The 18,648-nt window shown below is 35.3% G+C and overlaps 1 protein-coding gene across 2 annotated transcripts in view; it reads left to right on the plus strand.

Annotated features, from left to right (window-relative positions):
• ARHGAP15 (Rho GTPase activating protein 15) overlaps positions 1-18,648 on the plus strand; it is a 630,630-nt gene that overhangs the window by 126,902 nt on the left and 485,080 nt on the right. For both annotated transcript variants that reach the window (XM_037027857.1, XM_037027858.1), the window contains exon 6: positions 1,350-1,439. In XM_037027857.1, coding sequence (XP_036883752.1) covers positions 1,350-1,439 — 90 coding nt within the window. The remainder of the gene's footprint in view (positions 1-1,349; positions 1,440-18,648) is intronic.

Raw genomic sequence — 18,648 nt, forward strand, 5'->3', positions numbered from 1 at the left:
TACTGAATTTATAGAAAAATCTAGAGTAGCTCAGAACGTATGAAAATAGTGGCAGCTTTCAAATATGGCAACTTTAAAAAAATAATAAAGTCATTTTCTAAACTAGTAAGCTTTTGTTTAATATTTGGAGTTACAAAAATTTAAAGTTATATAAGTGTGAATCACTTAAACCAAGTGAAAATGTGAAGAGGCAAGTATAGATGGTACTCTCACTACGTGAGTATTATGAATTAAAGAAGTAAAAACAGCTTTTAAGTAACACCCACACCACACTGTGTAATAGGAAGCAAATGCTAAAATCCACTTGGTCTAAGTTAAATTTATTAAATACAAATAAACATATAGCCATGTGTATCATCTTAAAAGTCTGAAAAGTGAATTTCTAAAAGATACACAATTGCCACTTAATAAATATTAATTCAATTTGTTATATTTTTGGCTTTATTGAGGTACACTTGACAAAAAACTCTGTGTAAGTTTAAGGTGTATGAATTGATATATGTAGAGGGTGTGGCAAAAGTAGGTGTACAGTTCTGTGTACACAAAACAGTTTATTCTTGCCTTGGTATTTTAATTATTGTATCCATACAAGCAACTGTGAACCTACCTTTGGCCACCCTGAATATGTTACAAAACCATCATCACATTAAGGTTAGTTAACACATCCATCACCTCACATGGATACCTGTGTGTGCATGTCATGTTCATAATTGTTATCTGCCCTCTTAGCCACTTCCAAATGGACAGAACAGTGTCAGCTCTTGTCATCATGCTGTACATTTGACCCCAAGAACTTACTTGACTGACAGCTCACAGTGAGAGCCCTCCGACCAACAACTCCCCGTTTCCCCACCCATGCGTGATAGCCACTCTCCATTTCTATGAGCTCAGCCTTTCAGATTCCACATGTTTAGTACATGTGAGATGATGGAGAATGTGCCTTTTCCCTGTCTGACTTACTTTTCTTAGCACAATGCCCTTGAGGTTCATCCACGTCATCACATGGGGCAAGATTTCCTTCTTTTTAATGGTGGAAAAATTTTTCCAGAGTGTGTGTGTGTGTGTGTGTCACATTTTCTCTATTCATCCACTGACAGACAATTAGGTTGTTTCAATGTTTTGACTATTGTAAATAATATTGCAAAAGATGTGAAGGTTCAGATACCTCCTTGAAAATTTAAAAAAAAGAAGAATAAAAAAGAAAGAGAAGAAGGCAGGCAGGCAGGGAGGCAGGAAGAGAAAGGCTTAACATTATAAATATGTATAGCTGCTAACTCAATAAACATTTTTCTGACACATATCACCAACATTGTATACTTTTTATTCTTACTTCACTTTTGTTTTTACAGAAAGCTGGGAACAAACCAGAAAGTGTGGATTTGTGTGGAGCACATATTGAATGGGCCAAAGAAAAATCAAGCAGAAAGAATGTCTTTCAGGTAAGGCTGTTACTTATGGTCAGTTTACTCCTATTCCTCCTAAACCTGAGGTATCTCGGGTAATGGAAATCAGACTATCTTGGCATGATGTTTTCATGTGCATTTTCATTGGCATCACGTTGTGCAAAAGTCATTGTGAAAAACTGACCTCTTTCTCGTTGAATTTGGGGTTGTTTTGCTCTTTCACTCTCATGACTGGCTGCTATATAAACAACAAATCTACACTGTGTGTTGATTAATTCCCTACCCAGAAGTCATTGAATTTTGTAATATATTTACTAGCTCTTTGGGGTTCAAACCTAAAATGCTTGACTTAAATGGATTTTATGTAGGCCTTCACTAATTATGATAAACTATTTACATTCATTGCCATTTCTGCCACCTAGCCATAAGTGATACTTACTAGTGTGATTTGGGGGTGGGGATACAGAGAGTTGAACAGCTATAAAAATTGGATCTTTCTATATTGCATAATTTAATTTGGGGGAAAAAAACTGTGATTAGTAATTTCAATCATGTTTCATTGAATGAAAAAAATCAGATGAATTTTTTGAAAGTAAATAAAAGAAAGTGGGAAAACTTAATGTTTAACATTTGATGTTACTAAAATTCCTTTGGCAATTAATAACTTTAGATTATGAAGGTTGATCTTTTTCTATGTTAAATGATATTTAATTCACCTTTAAATTCTAAAGTAATCAAAGATATACTTTATGGTTTATATCATTTAGTATCCAAGGAATTTAATTATTATAATTAATATATTTAATGTCTTCTAAGAATAGTTTGAGTCTTGGAGAAAATTCAGCACCACAGAAATTAATATACTTGGTCTTACAGAAGTATAGGTTGGTGACATTTTCTATCTGAACTTTCACTGGAAAAAAACTGGTTTCTAGTTCATTCTGAATTCTTTCAGACATTATTTCAGGTTTATCCAAATACTTTTGACCCCTGTTAATAAAAAAAAATAAACACTACTTTCAACATATTTTGGAATAAATTATCTATCTGGGTCTAGTATTATTCTGTTTAGAAATTCCTTTTAATATGATGTTTCATACTCCCCCAAAAAGATAGAAAAAAGAGAGAAAACTAAACATAATGGCCTAAAAATCATAAGACAAAAGTCAAAAATGAATAGAATGTGAATTTTCAAAACCAAGAAGGAAAAATGCACTTTGTTTTAAAGTGAGAAACTGTAGGTCAGTGATGTATTTCATCTCCCATCATCTTACTATTTTTGTTATTCTATAAATTACGAAGTTTGGAAGTTATAATCCTAGCCTCATGATTAGTTCTGAACTGGATTGTGAGAGCTGAGTTGTTTAGTTTTGTTATATGTTGTAACTTCAGTATCCTAGTCACCAATGTTATAAAATGAAGACATGGAAATTTGACATGTACGTAATTCTTGGACAATAGAATTCTTGGAGTTGGGCTAAGGCAGACCTTTTTAGTTCCTTCTAATCAAACTTACAAAAGTTAAATTAGATTACAAATGAGGATGAAAGTCAAGTATATATGATATATGTGTAGGACCACAAATATCAAAGAAAAATTTTATGTATAATTTTATGTAGGTAAGAACAAAGAAAACATAGACATTTCAGCCACCTGTATTAATGATATGTATCTTCCTAACCTTTAATTGAACATGAATAACCATCTCCTGTCATGCATTTCACTTGTTTTTCATATTTTTGAATATAGGTACTTGTAAAGATATTTAAAAGCGTTCTCACTTTCAGTAGCTTTCTGGAGGTGACTGTCTTGCCAGTTAGCTGTATTTGTAAGGCACCTGAGCAGTTCCCAGAACCTCACTGTTCTAACATCCAGTTTATCTTTTTTTTTGTCTCATAAACCATTCAGTTTAAAGAAACAAGATCTGATTATAAGGATATTATGATTAACAAAGTTAGTGAAAGATTCAAATTTCATTTCTGCTTTGTTCTTTTTGGGGTGAATAATGTGACTTATTTTTTCTCATGCTGAAACCTTTCTATCACCTAAACACACGAGTTTAGGTAAACACATGAGCTTAAGTATAATGTACTAATAGATATCTATAGGTACATACTATTGGAATAAGCCTTTTGAGAGAAACTGTATAAATAGTTTTTATAGTTCTGTTAGCAACAACAACAACAAAAAGCATTGGGAAGGATTTGCCAGAGAGCTGACTTGCATCAATATTTGATTAGCTACATTAGCTGGTCTAACTCGCAAATGATCAGAATAAACATGATTATACTTCAAAAACATGGTATTAAAACATTGTTGGATGTTGGAATGTATGTGTGCAAGGGTTTGATTACCTATAGAATAATGAGGTGTTTCTTCCTGTCTGAAAAAGTCCATCACAGCTGATGTGCTACATCAGAAACAGCTTTAGAATCCCTAGTTTGAATCAGGTTTGGTGTTCAATCTTAGTCTATGAATTATAGATTACAGATAGCAAATGGTGATTGAGATTTTTGGTTCAAGAAAAAATCATAGAAGAGAAAAATTAGAAACAATTTAAAATTTGAAATCTGTCTTTAAAAAGTTGATGGATTAGCAGTTATGTGCTACATAATTACAGTGTCTGCAGAAAAGTCAAACTTAAAATGAGCAGGAAAACAAACAACACATTATGTGCCTGAAACATGCTTGAAAGACTCAGATGCACACGTTTGTGACAAAAAGAAAAAAAGAAAGATTTGATTTGTTTTCTTCCTTTGTAATATGCCATTTGGACATTTGAGTTGTTCATTTTCTTTCCATATTAAAAGCCAAATTTCCTTCATAGTCAAAGTTTTATTCAACTCTTGATGTAGATTCAATCTTATTTGATTGGTACATGCTAACATAACAGTGACAACATTAATTAAGTATTAAGGCTTAGTATTCAACGACTCTCTGTAAATCAGAATGATGTTCTCTAGCTGAGTTCAAGAACATCTGTCTGTATTATTAACAGAACAGTCTTTGGCTTAATTGGTACTTCTTAATAAATAATACATTTCTTAAAATTATTAGCAATTTCTATAATAAAGTATATACAGACAAGTCATATCACGTGTTTAAAAAGTATAAGCGTATATAGGTACATGCATATACAGTGTACATATGTATATACCCATATCCAATAGCTTGACCTTGGGAAACTGCCCATTTCCACACACACACACAGAAAGACACTTTGTCATTATAAAAGGTTATACAAATTCTAAGTTAAATTAGTAAATGTTCACTGCTGCTAACTTTTGTTTAATTGTGCATTTAGCATAATTGTCAAGGACCATCACCAGTCTGATGTAGCTTGAGAAAACATTTAGCGACCTAGTGATTTGGAATGAACTGCAGTACGGGTTTTCTCACTTAAGAGCAACGCTAGGTCTTCATCAGGGAAGGAGTGAATAAAAAGATTTATGTTCAAATCACATGTTTTAAACATTCCCGATAAGTGCTAGTTTGCTGTTTGGTGTTTAGCTTGAAATTTAAAGCACTAAGGATTAGAGGGATTACAACATAATCTTAAATAATCCTAAATGTCATTTACGGAGAGAGAGCTGTAATAACTAAATAAAACCATGTTGAAGGATGGCAGCCTTGTCAGATGGCATCCTCACACACACAGCTTCTGTCACTTTCTTCCCTTCACGGGCACACTGGGCTTTTACAGAGCCTTTCAAATGCAAGTTCAACATAGAAAGTGGCTGCAAAATAATTTAAAACAATCAGTGATTTTTTTTCACTTCTAACATCTTCTTGTTTCAAAGTTACAGGAAAATTTTCACTTAGGTTTTCTTCCTTCCTTTGAACATAAAGCTCTCTGTGAAAAATAGTTTTGAAAGTTGGGGAAAGGGTTTATGACATAGGTATCAAATAGACCCATCTCAAAAACATTCTTGACTTCCAAGGAACTACCTACCCCTTATTAAATATAAGATGGTCTTAAACACTGTAATTCCATGCCATTTAATTTAGCACTTAATTTTTTTTTTACTCTGTCATGTAAGGTAGTTTTGTCTCCTCAAATAAAATATAAAGAAAGAGACTCTACATTCAATTCTGCTTTATACGTATTTAACCAGAGGATTAGACACCTTTTAACTAATCCAGTGGTTACTGCTAAGGCTTTGAACATAACAAATTTCTTTCTTTTAGTAAAAAAATATTGTCACAAAATATTTGGGGCAATTTTGTCCACAATATAGACTCAGGACTTCCAGCTGGTTTCCAGAGTGTCAACTCTATTCCCTTTTGTAAATAGGAGAGTAAAGAAAGCAAAACAAGCCAGTCAGAGAAAGACAAATACTATGTATGTGGAATCTAATGAACAAAATAAACAAAGTACAAACAGACTCATAGATACAGAGAGCAGACTGGCAGATATCAGAGGGGATGGGTTTGGGGGAGCTTAGTGAAAAAGATAAAGGGATTAAGCAAAAAAGAAAAAAAAAACTCATAGACACAGGCAATAGTATGGTGATTACCAGAGGCAAAGGGGTTTGGGGGAGGTGGAAGAGGAAAAACAGGTAAAAAAGGAGACTTAACTTGGGTAGTGAACACAAAATACAATATACAGATGATGTATTGTAGAATAGTACACTGAAAATCTATGTAATTCTACTAACCAATGTCACTCAATAAATTCAGTGACTAGGTCTCAGTTTTTCTGAGTTTCCTTTACCATAATTTTTTTATGTTTACCCATAATATGCAGTGGGCTCACCTATCAATTATATCCTTTAAATAAGGTGATTCTACTATTAGTGAATTATAGCTGATTAGAACTAAATCTTTTGCCTTCTTAAAAAACAAAACATTTAAATGACTCAAGAAGATGAAGGTCTGTTCTCCTCTCTCAGCACCAATGGATAATCTCGACAAAAATCATAGACAAATTTCTGGACTTGAGTTCTCTTTTAATATATAAAAATATCCCCAGGGCCAGGCTGTATTCCTAAGAGTAAAGTAAATCGCAAAATAGGTTTATCATTACTTGCATTACTTTTCAGACTTTGGGTACATATCAAACACATTCATGTAATACTTTCCAAGGATATGCTTTACATTTAAACATAATTTGATTGCTCTTCCTGATCTGAATATGCCTTAAGTTAAAATGTTTAAGTACTCCTTAATTTTATTAATGCAAAGATAATTTAATAACATCTTGGAAAATGTTATTGTAAGCAAAAAAACTACTGGTATTTTGCTTTTATCCATTTTCTTCTGTTAAAAGTGGTGGTTTAAAATAAATCTGAGCTTTTACCAATTTTCTTTTTCATTTTTCACTGCTCTTAGACTAAATGCAGAAGGGTGATTCTTCACATTCCTATATGCATTACATTTCAAGTACGGCTGGTTTCCCTTTAGAGAATTACAGTGTCTTAAAAGGCATGGCATTAAAAATAAACCAGAGTAAGAGCAGCATTAATATCTAATTCAGCTGGGTGGTTTATTCTTCAATTATTATTATTTTTTCTTTCTATCTTGTCCCCAATCATTTTATCTTCCTAGTAGATATTCATTCACCACTTAGTGCAGAGGGGAAAGCGCTCGAGTCTGGGGACCCACGTGCCGGCTCTGCTCTGTCAGTCGTATCCGTCAGTCCTGTCTGTATGTAGAACCCAGAGCAGGATCCCTCCTCCAACTTATGGTTTTTCACACCAAGGTTGTCAGGGATAACAGCCCTTACTCACCTGCCTTCCACTGGTGTTAATGTTACAAGGAAGCAATTTTGGTTTTGCCAGCAACTCCAAAAGATTGATTTCAGTATTAATGCACCGGGTATTACTGTTCATTTACTAGCCATATGTCTCACAACACTTTGAGAGCAGTTTCAGGTGTAAATTTTGGAAGAACCTGGACAGGAGAGGTAGACATCTGTGAAATACAGTTCAGGATTTCTGCTCCACTTCTGTTCTCTGTATGGCCTTGTGAACTTGACCAATGGACTAGGAATCAATGCACCAAGGGAAAATCTTTTCATTCACTGTGTAACTAAGAATATGTATCCTCAAAACTTACTGAATTGTTTTTAATATTCTATTCTTACAAAGAGTATAATTAATATAATTTCTAGTCAATGTAAGTTAATGATCCCACTTAATACTTTAAGGAAAGCATTTTGTCCTAAAAGCCTCTCCCAAGCTATTGATAGCAAGTTATAAAAGGGAACTTAGAAGCAAGTGCAGAAACTATGCCCCAAAACAAGAGGCAGTGGTAACTTTTTTTATTTCCCTACTGAGATATCAGAACAATACTTCTTTTTGATTAAAGGGAAAGAAATCTGATTATTTTTATGATTTTGGCCTTATTTGTTGCCAGTGGGACTGCACAGAAGAATTTTGATGAATGGAGCGATATAATTTTATAATTGGAGTTTTGATTTAGGAATATTAATGTCAGGAGTGCTTAAGATTTCCTGCAGAAGAGAAAACCCGGGGGCAGGAAGCGAAACTGATTGTAAGAATTTCAGGTGAGACCTAAAGCGCCCTTGAGCCTGGCACATGAAAGGAAAAGCAGACACAGCTGATGGACAGAAAGGTGCCCCTCCAATGAAACGCGCCCACTTGTTCAGATCATGGGATTGGGAGCCACTGTGTTTTTGCAAATTTAATGCTTGAGAAGTAAAAAAAAAGCTCTCTTTATACTTTATAAAAGTATAATCTCAAATATATACTGAAAGCACTGATAAATTGAGTATATTATTAGAGGAAACCATAGCAAGTATAAGCTGTCTGATGATTCCCCAAGGTTTAGTGGTCTATGAGGATATGTCCTCATTTACACATTTCTTTTTTCCACCAGCTACTAAAGGGTGTAACACTATCTCTCTGTAGTCATTTCTTTTTTCAAACTACCATCACAGCGGAATGCACCCGATGATAGTAAAGGCTGACAATAGCCATATTATTAAATTTTAGTCCCAAATTACCCAAGGGAATCGAGATTTTAAAATAACAAAAGAAAATAAATAAAAAAACTGTAATGGAAAAAAGAAAATGTCAACTTGGCTTCTTATGCTTCTAAAATTTTACTAGAGGAATGTATGCATGTGACCTAATGCGCTTAGATCACTGGTGAGCTCACTTTGCGCTGCCTTCTGGAATGGCTGGCTCTATCTGCTCAAGGGTAAGAGTGGTGCTTTTGAAATAAATTCTGGATGTCAGTTTGATGCCAGGATAAATGAAACATGGTGTTCTTCACCCATTGACATCATGATGTAAACCTCCCCCTGTCCCGGAACATACTTTGCTTCGTGATGTCCTGGAAGAACCAGTGTGATGCTCCCTGCAGCGTGCATGGGTGGACAGTGCAGTGGCCCCATCCGCAGAGCCAGGGTGAGGTGAATTGAGCTGCTTGGGATCAAAGCTGGGACTTCAGACCATACATGCTACCTGTGCAGAAGCAAGTACTGCCAATGGGGAATTTCATGGGATTGAAGTAAAATCACCAAGTGTTTTGCATGGTTTTGCCATTTGTGATTTTTGTCTTGTAAAGCACAGAAGATATTGCACTGATGCTGGCAAGACAACATTCAAACCAACAGATCCCTCTGTCATGTCTATTTCAAAAGTCCTATATTTTTAAAAGAGGGCAGCCATGTTTATTTCATGGTGAATATGATTATTTTTCATAGCATACAAGCCTCTTCCAGAAAAAGGAACCATTTAATCCCTAAAACTGATACATAATAGATGGCACCAATAAATGGTATCACGTTTTACAGCTTGTCCATAAGGATGACACAGGGTGATATAAAACTGAGAGCTTTTGGGTAGGGTAGGATCACTGGCAGATAAATAGCTAATGCCATTCAGTTTTTAGAAACATAAGGTAACGAGGCTGGATCTGAAGGCAAGAAAAAAATATATATATATTCACAATGTTTCTATGACACAAGCCACTGAGCAGAAGAAAAATCTGGGCAGTGGTGAGCAAAACTCTCAAACCTCAAAGCAATATTTAAAGCAGTATAAGACAGTAACAAAGCAACATCCATACACAACGGCTTGAAATGAACACAGGAATTTTTTAAAAAACAAGTTTAAGGTGAAAGAAAATGCTGACACTTATACAGAAATGCAGAGGGCACTTACAGAATGTGTGCATAGAATCAGTATGTGAGTTAAACACATTACTCAAAATTTAGTAGAAAATAAATATTCAAAAGTAAAGCTTTAAAACACTGCAGAACAGTCAGGGCTTCTCATTATTCGAAGAGGAGAGAAGGTTGCTCTTTTTAACCTTAACAGAACAGGATGCTGAGAGATGACCTATGTGAAAGAATGAGATGAGATGCCTGATGTTGAGGAGAAGTAGGAAAGAAGCTCTTTGAACTGTTTTCAAAGGATAGAGCAGAATGAGTGACTTGACCAAGGAAGGGACATTCACTTCCTTGAGGGCTCAGAGGAATTTTCTTTTCGTAGAGAGCTATTAGATTCTTAGCCTTTGTCCAACCAATTTGCCTAAGGTTTCATTTCCAGCACTAGAAGAAATAAATAGTCTGATTTCCTGGGTGAACATGTGCAAACCCCAAAATTTACAGTGGTAAAATGAATAAATTGCTGCTAAAAGCTCCAACGGGGAGAGAAACACTAATATTGAGATTCTCTTCCCAAGTAATTTGGAAATTGATAGTTTTTTAACTTGAATTTAAGCAATGCTTCATTTTTCAAAATTCTCACACCCATGATCAATTACAGAGCAAGCTTCTACCACTTGAGATCTGTGATAAACTTGAGTCAGATTGTGGAAAGGGAGGTTATGAACACCATCTTTTGATGTGTAGGATGTGCCGATGAGCATGGCAGGAAATTATGTGAAAACCTTCCCTTTTGACAGTTACAATAGAACATTTACAACCACAGATGTTATTTGTCCATCAGAAAGGAAAATATTTGTTTCAAGCCACAGGCATTTTATACCACAATATCAAAATGAAATTCAACAACAATTTAATGTTCAATGTGCAAGAAAATAAATACGGGGGCGGGGGGGGAGGCAAACGCTAGTAGAAAGCAAGTAAACCCCGTAAACCACACAAAGTATAACTAATGACATGAAAAAATGGCGGGCTTTATTACGATCAAATCTGTCCTTTTACTAAATAAAGGGTTGTTCTATTATTAACATAGGAAATCTTAGATGGACCGCACAGAATGCTGCATTATTCATAAAAGCATTGCTGCCATCTGGTGGCTTGTTGGCGTTCCAGCATTGACTTTGCTGTTGTGATTTGGCTAGGTGTTCCGACGTGGTGTTCATTATGTGGTAAAATACAGACATGAAATCCCTTGGCCCTGAATGTCACTCAGTGGATGGAAGGCCTTTGTCTCTGTCCTATCCTAGAATGGAGGGTGCAGGGAGGCAATGACACACATATATCTTTTGTCCTAGAAAGGAACTTCTGTTTTCCATGGCTTACCCAAAGAAGTTACTCTTGGCTGTTACTGACTGATGCATTTTATTCTGTTAGCAAATAAATATGTAGTCAAATATTAGAAGATTTATTAAACCTAAAGGTACACTGTATTGCTTAACTAAAAATATATGTAACATTCTGTAATCAGTCATTTGTATCCAAGTATGAATTTTTTAAGGTTACTACTCACTGAGTTTTATTTTGGAAATAACATAATTCACAGTGTAAAGAGAGAAATACATACAGTTTTATAAAATTCAAGATTTTTTCCAGTCATTTAATTGTTATATTGAAGAAATCTGATTGCTAATGACTTAAAGACTAATGAAGTCATCTTTCTTCACAGATCTACAAATTAAATGACAAATATTAATTCAGCTCATGCTGTACTTTTTATGAAAAATAAAAGTTAAAATGTATTTTTAGAAATTTTGATGATTCTGTAGTATCAGTGTACTAACACATTTTTAATAAAAAGCAATAGATTTATCTTTGTAATTTTAGTATATGTTTTAAGTTTCTAGTAACTGTAGAATGTCTCATTGTACACAATTAAAATATCCTTACGGTGCATATTCAGACAGATCACAAGTCTTTGAAGGTTATAGGAGATCGTGAGTCAAAATTACCCTAGGAGAAAAATTGAAGTTTAATCTTGATTTCTCTGGGATGATATTTAGTAGTTAATTTTCATTTCCAGTGTACGTTTGCCTGTATCATGAAACTACTATTTATGATTAAGTACAAGTCAAATAACAAAAAGCCATTGTACGAAATTTGGAAAATTACGTCAAATGAGTATTATTCCTTTACAAGAATTTCTATTTTTTTAAAGTAAGACTGTGTGTTTTTTTAATTCTTGGATAAGATTTTTGCTCTGTGACTGCATTCTTGATATTATCGTTGTCATTAGCTACTTTTGCCACTCAAAATGTTTTTTTCCTCAAAACATGAAGTTTGACTTCTGGAAGGACATTGCTAATCTCTCCTAAGAAGATTGCTCAATTCTTTCCCATATCCTCTGTCTCTATTTAGGAAGAGAATGTAAAAAACAAAAATAAAATTTTATAAGGGATTACCAAATTGATAATGATTATGTGTTTCTTTCATCTATAAGCATACAATTTCGAGTAATCTATTCTCATAATTGATTTGGATACTACCCTATGCTAGTTTCCAATGGGTCCATAATAAAGACAGTTGCTACGGTCAAGATACCCTCAGATTGTAGTCAGAGGCCGCTAATGTTTGTTTCAATAACATTTCCTTTTTGGGGCAGCTTTTACAGCTACTTAACACTAAATTCCTACTTAGTCAGAAGAATCATTCATACACTGTAATGAACGATGTCACCTTAAATTCTTTAGTATGTGATTGCTAGATGTTACATTTTCTAGTGGGGTTTTTGATGATATATTTGTTTATGCTAAATTTTATGACAGTGACAGGTATACCACAGTGGAAGAATGATCCTTCCCTTTCTTAGAGACCTAGTTTTGAATCCTGTTTAAGCAAATAGTTTTGCCATATATGTCTTCTGGCTGAGTCTAGGTTCGCCCTAAAGCAAAGTTTGAGACTTAGAATCCTGTTGTAATAAGTTTATTTGGGAAGTGATCCCAGAAACCAGGAATTCTGAACCAGCAAGAAAGGGCACTAACCAGGGCCACTACTGAGTTGGTCACAGAATGTTTAGGACACTTGTCAGAATTTTCCACCCAAGGATTGACAGGGCGAAGTGCTTTTCCATCAGCTTCACATGCCTTTGTTTTATGGTTGCCTCTGGGATAAGATAACATCTTTAAATCGTCCTTTCAGGCAGCCCAGGTATGGATATGCCAAGAAGGCTCTTTCAGATGTTCTACTCATAGACTCAGAAAATATACGTAGCAAAAGGGAGCTAAGTGGTACATGCTTGAGGCAAGATGCGGTCAGCGCAAAGGGAGTTGCAGTCCCTCCAGAACTGTGTACAATAGCTGCAACCAGAGTCGCAAGTAAAGCCAAATGGATAAAAAGCAGGACACAAGAAGTCTCTGGTGCAATTTGTTCCTTGCAATACACAAATAGACTTATACCTCACATTAAGTCTAACCTTCAAGATGGTGGCTGGCCTCAATCCCTACCAAAAAACCTACCAAAAACATCTTAGTGGCAAAAGCTACACTTCTCCACTGCAACTGTGTCTGAGGCCGTATTTGATATTCATCATCCACCACTAATTCTAGATTTCTTTTTACTCTCAGTCAGGACGATAACTGGTCCGTGTGTTTTGCCTAAGAAGTACATCAGAGTTTCATATCTACCAAATTTGAGACTTTAATTTGTGGACATTGCCAGGTTCTGTTTGCTGCAATTGACAGTTCACTACCCTTAACAGGCATGGAAGCACCAAGAGGCATCTCAATGAATCACCTGAGTTCCTCAATTATTTCTCCTATACCCATAGTACAGGAGCAACCTTACCTTCCCATTAAAATTATGGCCAATTATCCTCATAAGTATAGCAACTATTTTATTTGCCTGTTGGCTCACAGTTTGAGTCCATAGTTATCAACCAGTGGTCATAGCTTTAAGTTTGGTGTTACTTCTCCCCATCTCAAGAATAAACATTTATAATTCAGTAGAGCCACAACTGCAAACATCAAAAGCATAGATGCTGCAAATGGGTTACTACAGGGGCAACTCGTACTTCTACCTCTTGGTCATTAGACTCATGTGTTCTAACTACTACAACATGTATCAGATACTGATTCCATGTACATACTACATCTTGGAATACGGCAGCCCAACCAAACAGGCTCTTATCCCCAGGCTACTCCCCTAACTGAGACTTTAAGAAGCCATTCCATTATACTATTAGGCTTATTGCTCCCAAATAATGTGTTATTTAGTATGAACAGAGGATTTTAGCCTCATGTGCCAAGAATTATGTTCCCATCACTTCCTTGGTTTAAGGCAATATTGTGAATGACCCCATGTTGCTAAACTGGGTATTTTTAAATCCATGGAATAGTGGGGAAGGTAGATGCACCATTAGACAGAGAAGGCAAACCCATGCCCAGTGTTGATGTCAATTCTAAGGATGGAAGGGGTCTGATGTAGTCAATTTACTATCAGGTACCTAGCTGGTCTGCTTGAATGGCTCAATGTCTGCCTCCACTGCTAGAAGCCAGAGCACTCAGCAGTGGCAGGAGTTACATCAGTCTTGAAGAAAGGGAGCTACAGTGCTGGGTCTGTGCATAGTCTCCATCCTCGCAATTCTGGCCATGCCATCCATCAGTGTATTGTGCAGGCTTCCAGTGACTAACAACACAGGCTAGAGGACTTCAATTAACTGAGATGTCTGGCGGACTGGCTTACTGTCGGTAGACATGAAGACAGTAAGACAACACACGTGCCTGTGTGTCCAATGGCCACTCCCACAAATTCCCTGACATTTGCCAGACTTCTTCATCTCTAGTTTTCCAGACTGTCTCCTTCTCACCTCTGACCAACAAGCAGAACCATTCTCCACTTTCTGCCAATCACTCTATGTTTCTGCCATTTATAAAGTGAACAAATTAAGTTTACCTTTTATATCTCTTCTTGCAAGAAGATTTCTCCTTCTCCTCACCACTGTCTTACAGAATCACCCCACAGTGGGCCTACAATACAACTCCAGTCCATTTTTTTTGGGTGCTCGCCAACATATTGAGGTGACCCATGCATGAATCAGGCTTAAGTTTTTAATCCTTCACGAGCTAGCTGTTAAGAATCCCTGTGAGGCTGTAGGTGTGAGCTCGGGGAGACACAGTGATATAACAGTGAAAGATAGAATAGGAGCTTGAGCCATGTGTTCATGTAACCTATATAGGTCTTCTGGACCTGCTTGGGCTAGATTCTGAATGTAGCATTTTATCCACAAACTGTCACACAGTATCATGATTCAGCAGATTTGACAGTTCTTCACAGAAGTCGCAGTCACATAGTCACTTGATGTCCTCCAATCAGGTGCTCAGTCTCTATTCTGACCCAGCAATCTAACTCCTCATTGAATGTTCTGAGTGATGTGGCCCGAGAGTCAAGGAGCTTGCCCCATAGTTTGCAATGATAAGTTATGGGTATTCATCTCTTGGTGTATGAACGGCATCCAGAAATACCCCTACTGACTCACCTGATGATGGAGGTCCAGAATTTGTGGTCATAACACTATATGAGAATATCTCACTGTAACTCAAATTCCTGATTGTGAGTAAATAAGTGATTGTTGTTTTATGCCACCTAATTCAGGGTGTGTTTGTTATAGAGCAATAGCTAATTGATACAAGTAGTACATCTACAAACACAATTCACTGGCTTGATGTTTATGAGAAAAAATGACATATTTGAAAGGAAGTTTCAATCCTTATACAAGACCTTCCAAAAGGTTACAGAATCCCGAGTTCATAGTGTCAGCTTCTAATAATTAAACACCATGTTACATCTGGCCATGTGTCTCTTCTATTACATAGTCTGTGTGTAGAAATAGCTGCCTAAGAAAGTTAACCTCCAGGAAAGATGCCAAGTTACACAGCACCATACCAGAGTCTTAGAATCACTTTGGGTGAAAGCCCAAAGCTTTTGCAACATTAGGTGGAGGCAACATAGTTTGGCTTGAAAAGTTACCAGGGGGAAAAATGACAGTAAATGCTCACGGAACACTATCTTCAGAGTCTTTAAGACAGTATATTCTGTGTCCTCTTATAAGTCAAAGAATAGTGCATGTGTGTGTATTTGCACATGCTATCTTTTAAAATAGTCTGGACCAACAGGATCCCATGTCGTCAGAGGTTAATGTTAGGCCAGCATCTATAGAGGATCTAACCCCAAATTAAGGTATAAGACATAACAGCAGATAGAGCTGCAGCTGGAAAATCTAAATATAACTGAAAAGTTTTGGCACATCAAGAGTTTCTAGGAGAAAGAAAAGAAATTTGATTTCAGAGCTGCTGATGGAAAAGCTCACAAATGACCTAAGAAAATTATATTTGTCATATTTTCATTGCAAGTGGTATTCTTAAAATTTTTCCTGTAAGTTAAAAATGACCTTCATGTTAAAAAGCATTAGTTAAGAAAAATGTGAAGCCCACATTGTTTTGGATTTTGGAATTAGAAATAACAATTTCTATAATTTAAAATATCTATACACATAGACAGTGCTGTTATTATTCCTGAGAATTTTATAAGATACATCATATCAGAAGATATTTATTTGTATAAAGTAAACATTGACTTCATTAATATATTTTTGGTTTCTTATTTTTCTTCCCAAAATATGTATTTAAGGAGGTTTAATTCATTGATTTCTTCCTGGGTTTTTTCTTAAATAATGGAGCCCAAAGATAAGCACAATATATTCATGCGAAAGCTGTATGATATTATGACTATTCTGTCTTGGATTAAACTTTTATTTGAATTCTAAAATTAAATTTTCAATAAAGTTTGTTATTTCTAAATCTGTGTTAGGTTAACTTTCAGAACAGAACCTGATGAAAAACAGGGCATAAAGTTATTCAGTTACATCAAAGTCTAGGTTTTAAATGATTTTTTTCATAGTTATTTTAGAAATTGTGTGTTTATTTATTACTTTTTCACAGTCCTGAGTAGAACTCTCAGGTTCTTGGAGGAAGTCAGTTTTCAAAAATATCTAATTTATGTTTAAGAAATTGAATAACACACAACTATTTCCCATTTATTCCCATTATTTTCCTTGTTTGACCATTTAGTTGTAATCAATTTTTCAATCTCTATCTATATAATGCCATTTTTATATACATGTTACTCTATCTTCTAAAGTCAAACAGAACAATTCTGGCATTTTAACACAATCAGTCACTGTGAGCATTTCTGTGATTGGAGGAAGTAGCTGAGGTATTTTTGAAATGTGAGATCTAAGAAACTAACTAATACCTGGGTTAAGTCGCTTCCTGGCCTGTTGTTGGTGAATCTTACTAATATTGCTGGAACTCAGAGCAAACTAAAGGTGGTCAGAAGTTCCCATTGTAAATAATTAAATTGCTTTTATAATGGATATTCTTTAGAAATAACATACACCTGTGATTGCTAATTCATACTTATATTTGTTTCCTTGGCATAGGAATCAGTTAAATTTATTAAAAGTGAAATATTTCTTAGTTTTCTACTTTGATGAGTCCAGTCTTATTCAGAGTCAGAGGGATGCTAGAGGGACCACTCTTAAATGATCACCTAGGACTTCCATTATAAAACCTTGCACCTACTGTTTAAAAATAAAACTTTGCTCAGTATTCATTTATTTCCAAATAAATAAAAGAGATGAATTATTTAATGAAGAAAATATTAACAGAATCATGCAAAGGGCTAACTATCATCAACGTTTTGTTTTACCTTAGTTCAATTTAGGGTTCTCTGTTACTCAAGATAAGCTAAGTTAGGCTTAAGGAACAAATTTCTGTTGTTCACCTCTACACTGTTGTTACTCTGGGTTGCAGGCTGAGGGAATGACCTCTATAGGCACAGATATGACAAACCTTATTCTTGCATTTAAAGCTCCTACGTGGAAGTGGCATGTGTCAGGTCTCTATTCATCTCAGGGGAGTAAGGAAGTCACTGAGCTGACAGAGCACGGAAGTCTAACCCTGCCACGTGCAGGGCCCCTGCAGGGATAGACACCCATGTAAACTGTGGCCAGTAACACAGTGTACCACAATCCCCACACAACCAGATTTCCAAATGCAATGATACGAGCTTCCCAATCTAAATAAAGGGTTGTTGTCATTGTTAAAATGGAGCAAAATTTCATCAAGTCATTCCAGAGAGGAAAGCATACTGAACATAATTAAACACATACATGTAATTGGCGGTAACAAAGTGACTCCCTTAAAAGGACCAGTCAGCTCCTTTGATAAATACTGTTAAGAGTGAAACTAGAGTTCCTTATTCCGAAATGTATGTCAATACACATACCAATTCACATTTAGAGAGTACTGAAATATAGAAAGTTTGCATTAATAATTGTTTAAGTTCAAGTCAAATTGTACAGATATTACAGTAGCTAAAGGTCAAAGAACTCAGGGTGAAATAGGTACTTCCAGAAGGTCACGGAAAGAATTAGTTAAGGATTGGAAAGGGTTGGTACTCAGTAATTGAACTGTGTTAGCAGGTTTATTCCTTTCATCAATGGTAAATTAATATGTCTTACATCATCAAAATGTTTATATTCTAGTCATATATATTTATATACAAAATTTAAAGATGTAACGTGTATAAGTATTGTGCCTGATATTGTCAGCCTGACAGGAAATGCTCTGCTGAGAAAACACTGTGGAGTGCTTCTGTTGTGGAAATAATTCGTTCCTCAAATACAAAGAGTTGGAATAGAAAGTTATGATTTTTCTATAAAGTTTTTTTAGTGATATCCTCTTGCTGCATACACTAAATAGTATTAGATGGGTGGAAGAAGAAATGAGGGCCATTAAAGTAAATTGTTCAAAAGTAAAAAGAATACATTTTGCTGGGGAAATAAGCAATATATACTTTTAGAATAAAGCATAAACCTCATTTTTAATGTTTACGATTTGTTACAACAAATAAAAACTACTTTGATTTTAGGAAAAGTACCAACTAATGTCAGTGAGAAATGATTGCAATTCAACTCTATGTATGTAGCTATCATGGCAAAGTAATTTTACAAAGTATAGTTTTTGTTTGTTTGTTTTGTTTATTACTTTGTAGGCATTGGTTTTCAGTCCTATTTTTCTAATCCAGAGTATATTGGTATAAAACAAACAAACA

The sequence above is a fragment of the Sturnira hondurensis genome, unplaced genomic scaffold (genome assembly GCF_014824575.4).
Source record: "Sturnira hondurensis isolate 20B ecotype Veracruz unplaced genomic scaffold, ASM1482457v3 Scaffold0019428, whole genome shotgun sequence".
NCBI classification, from domain to species: domain Eukaryota; kingdom Metazoa; phylum Chordata; class Mammalia; order Chiroptera; family Phyllostomidae; genus Sturnira; species Sturnira hondurensis.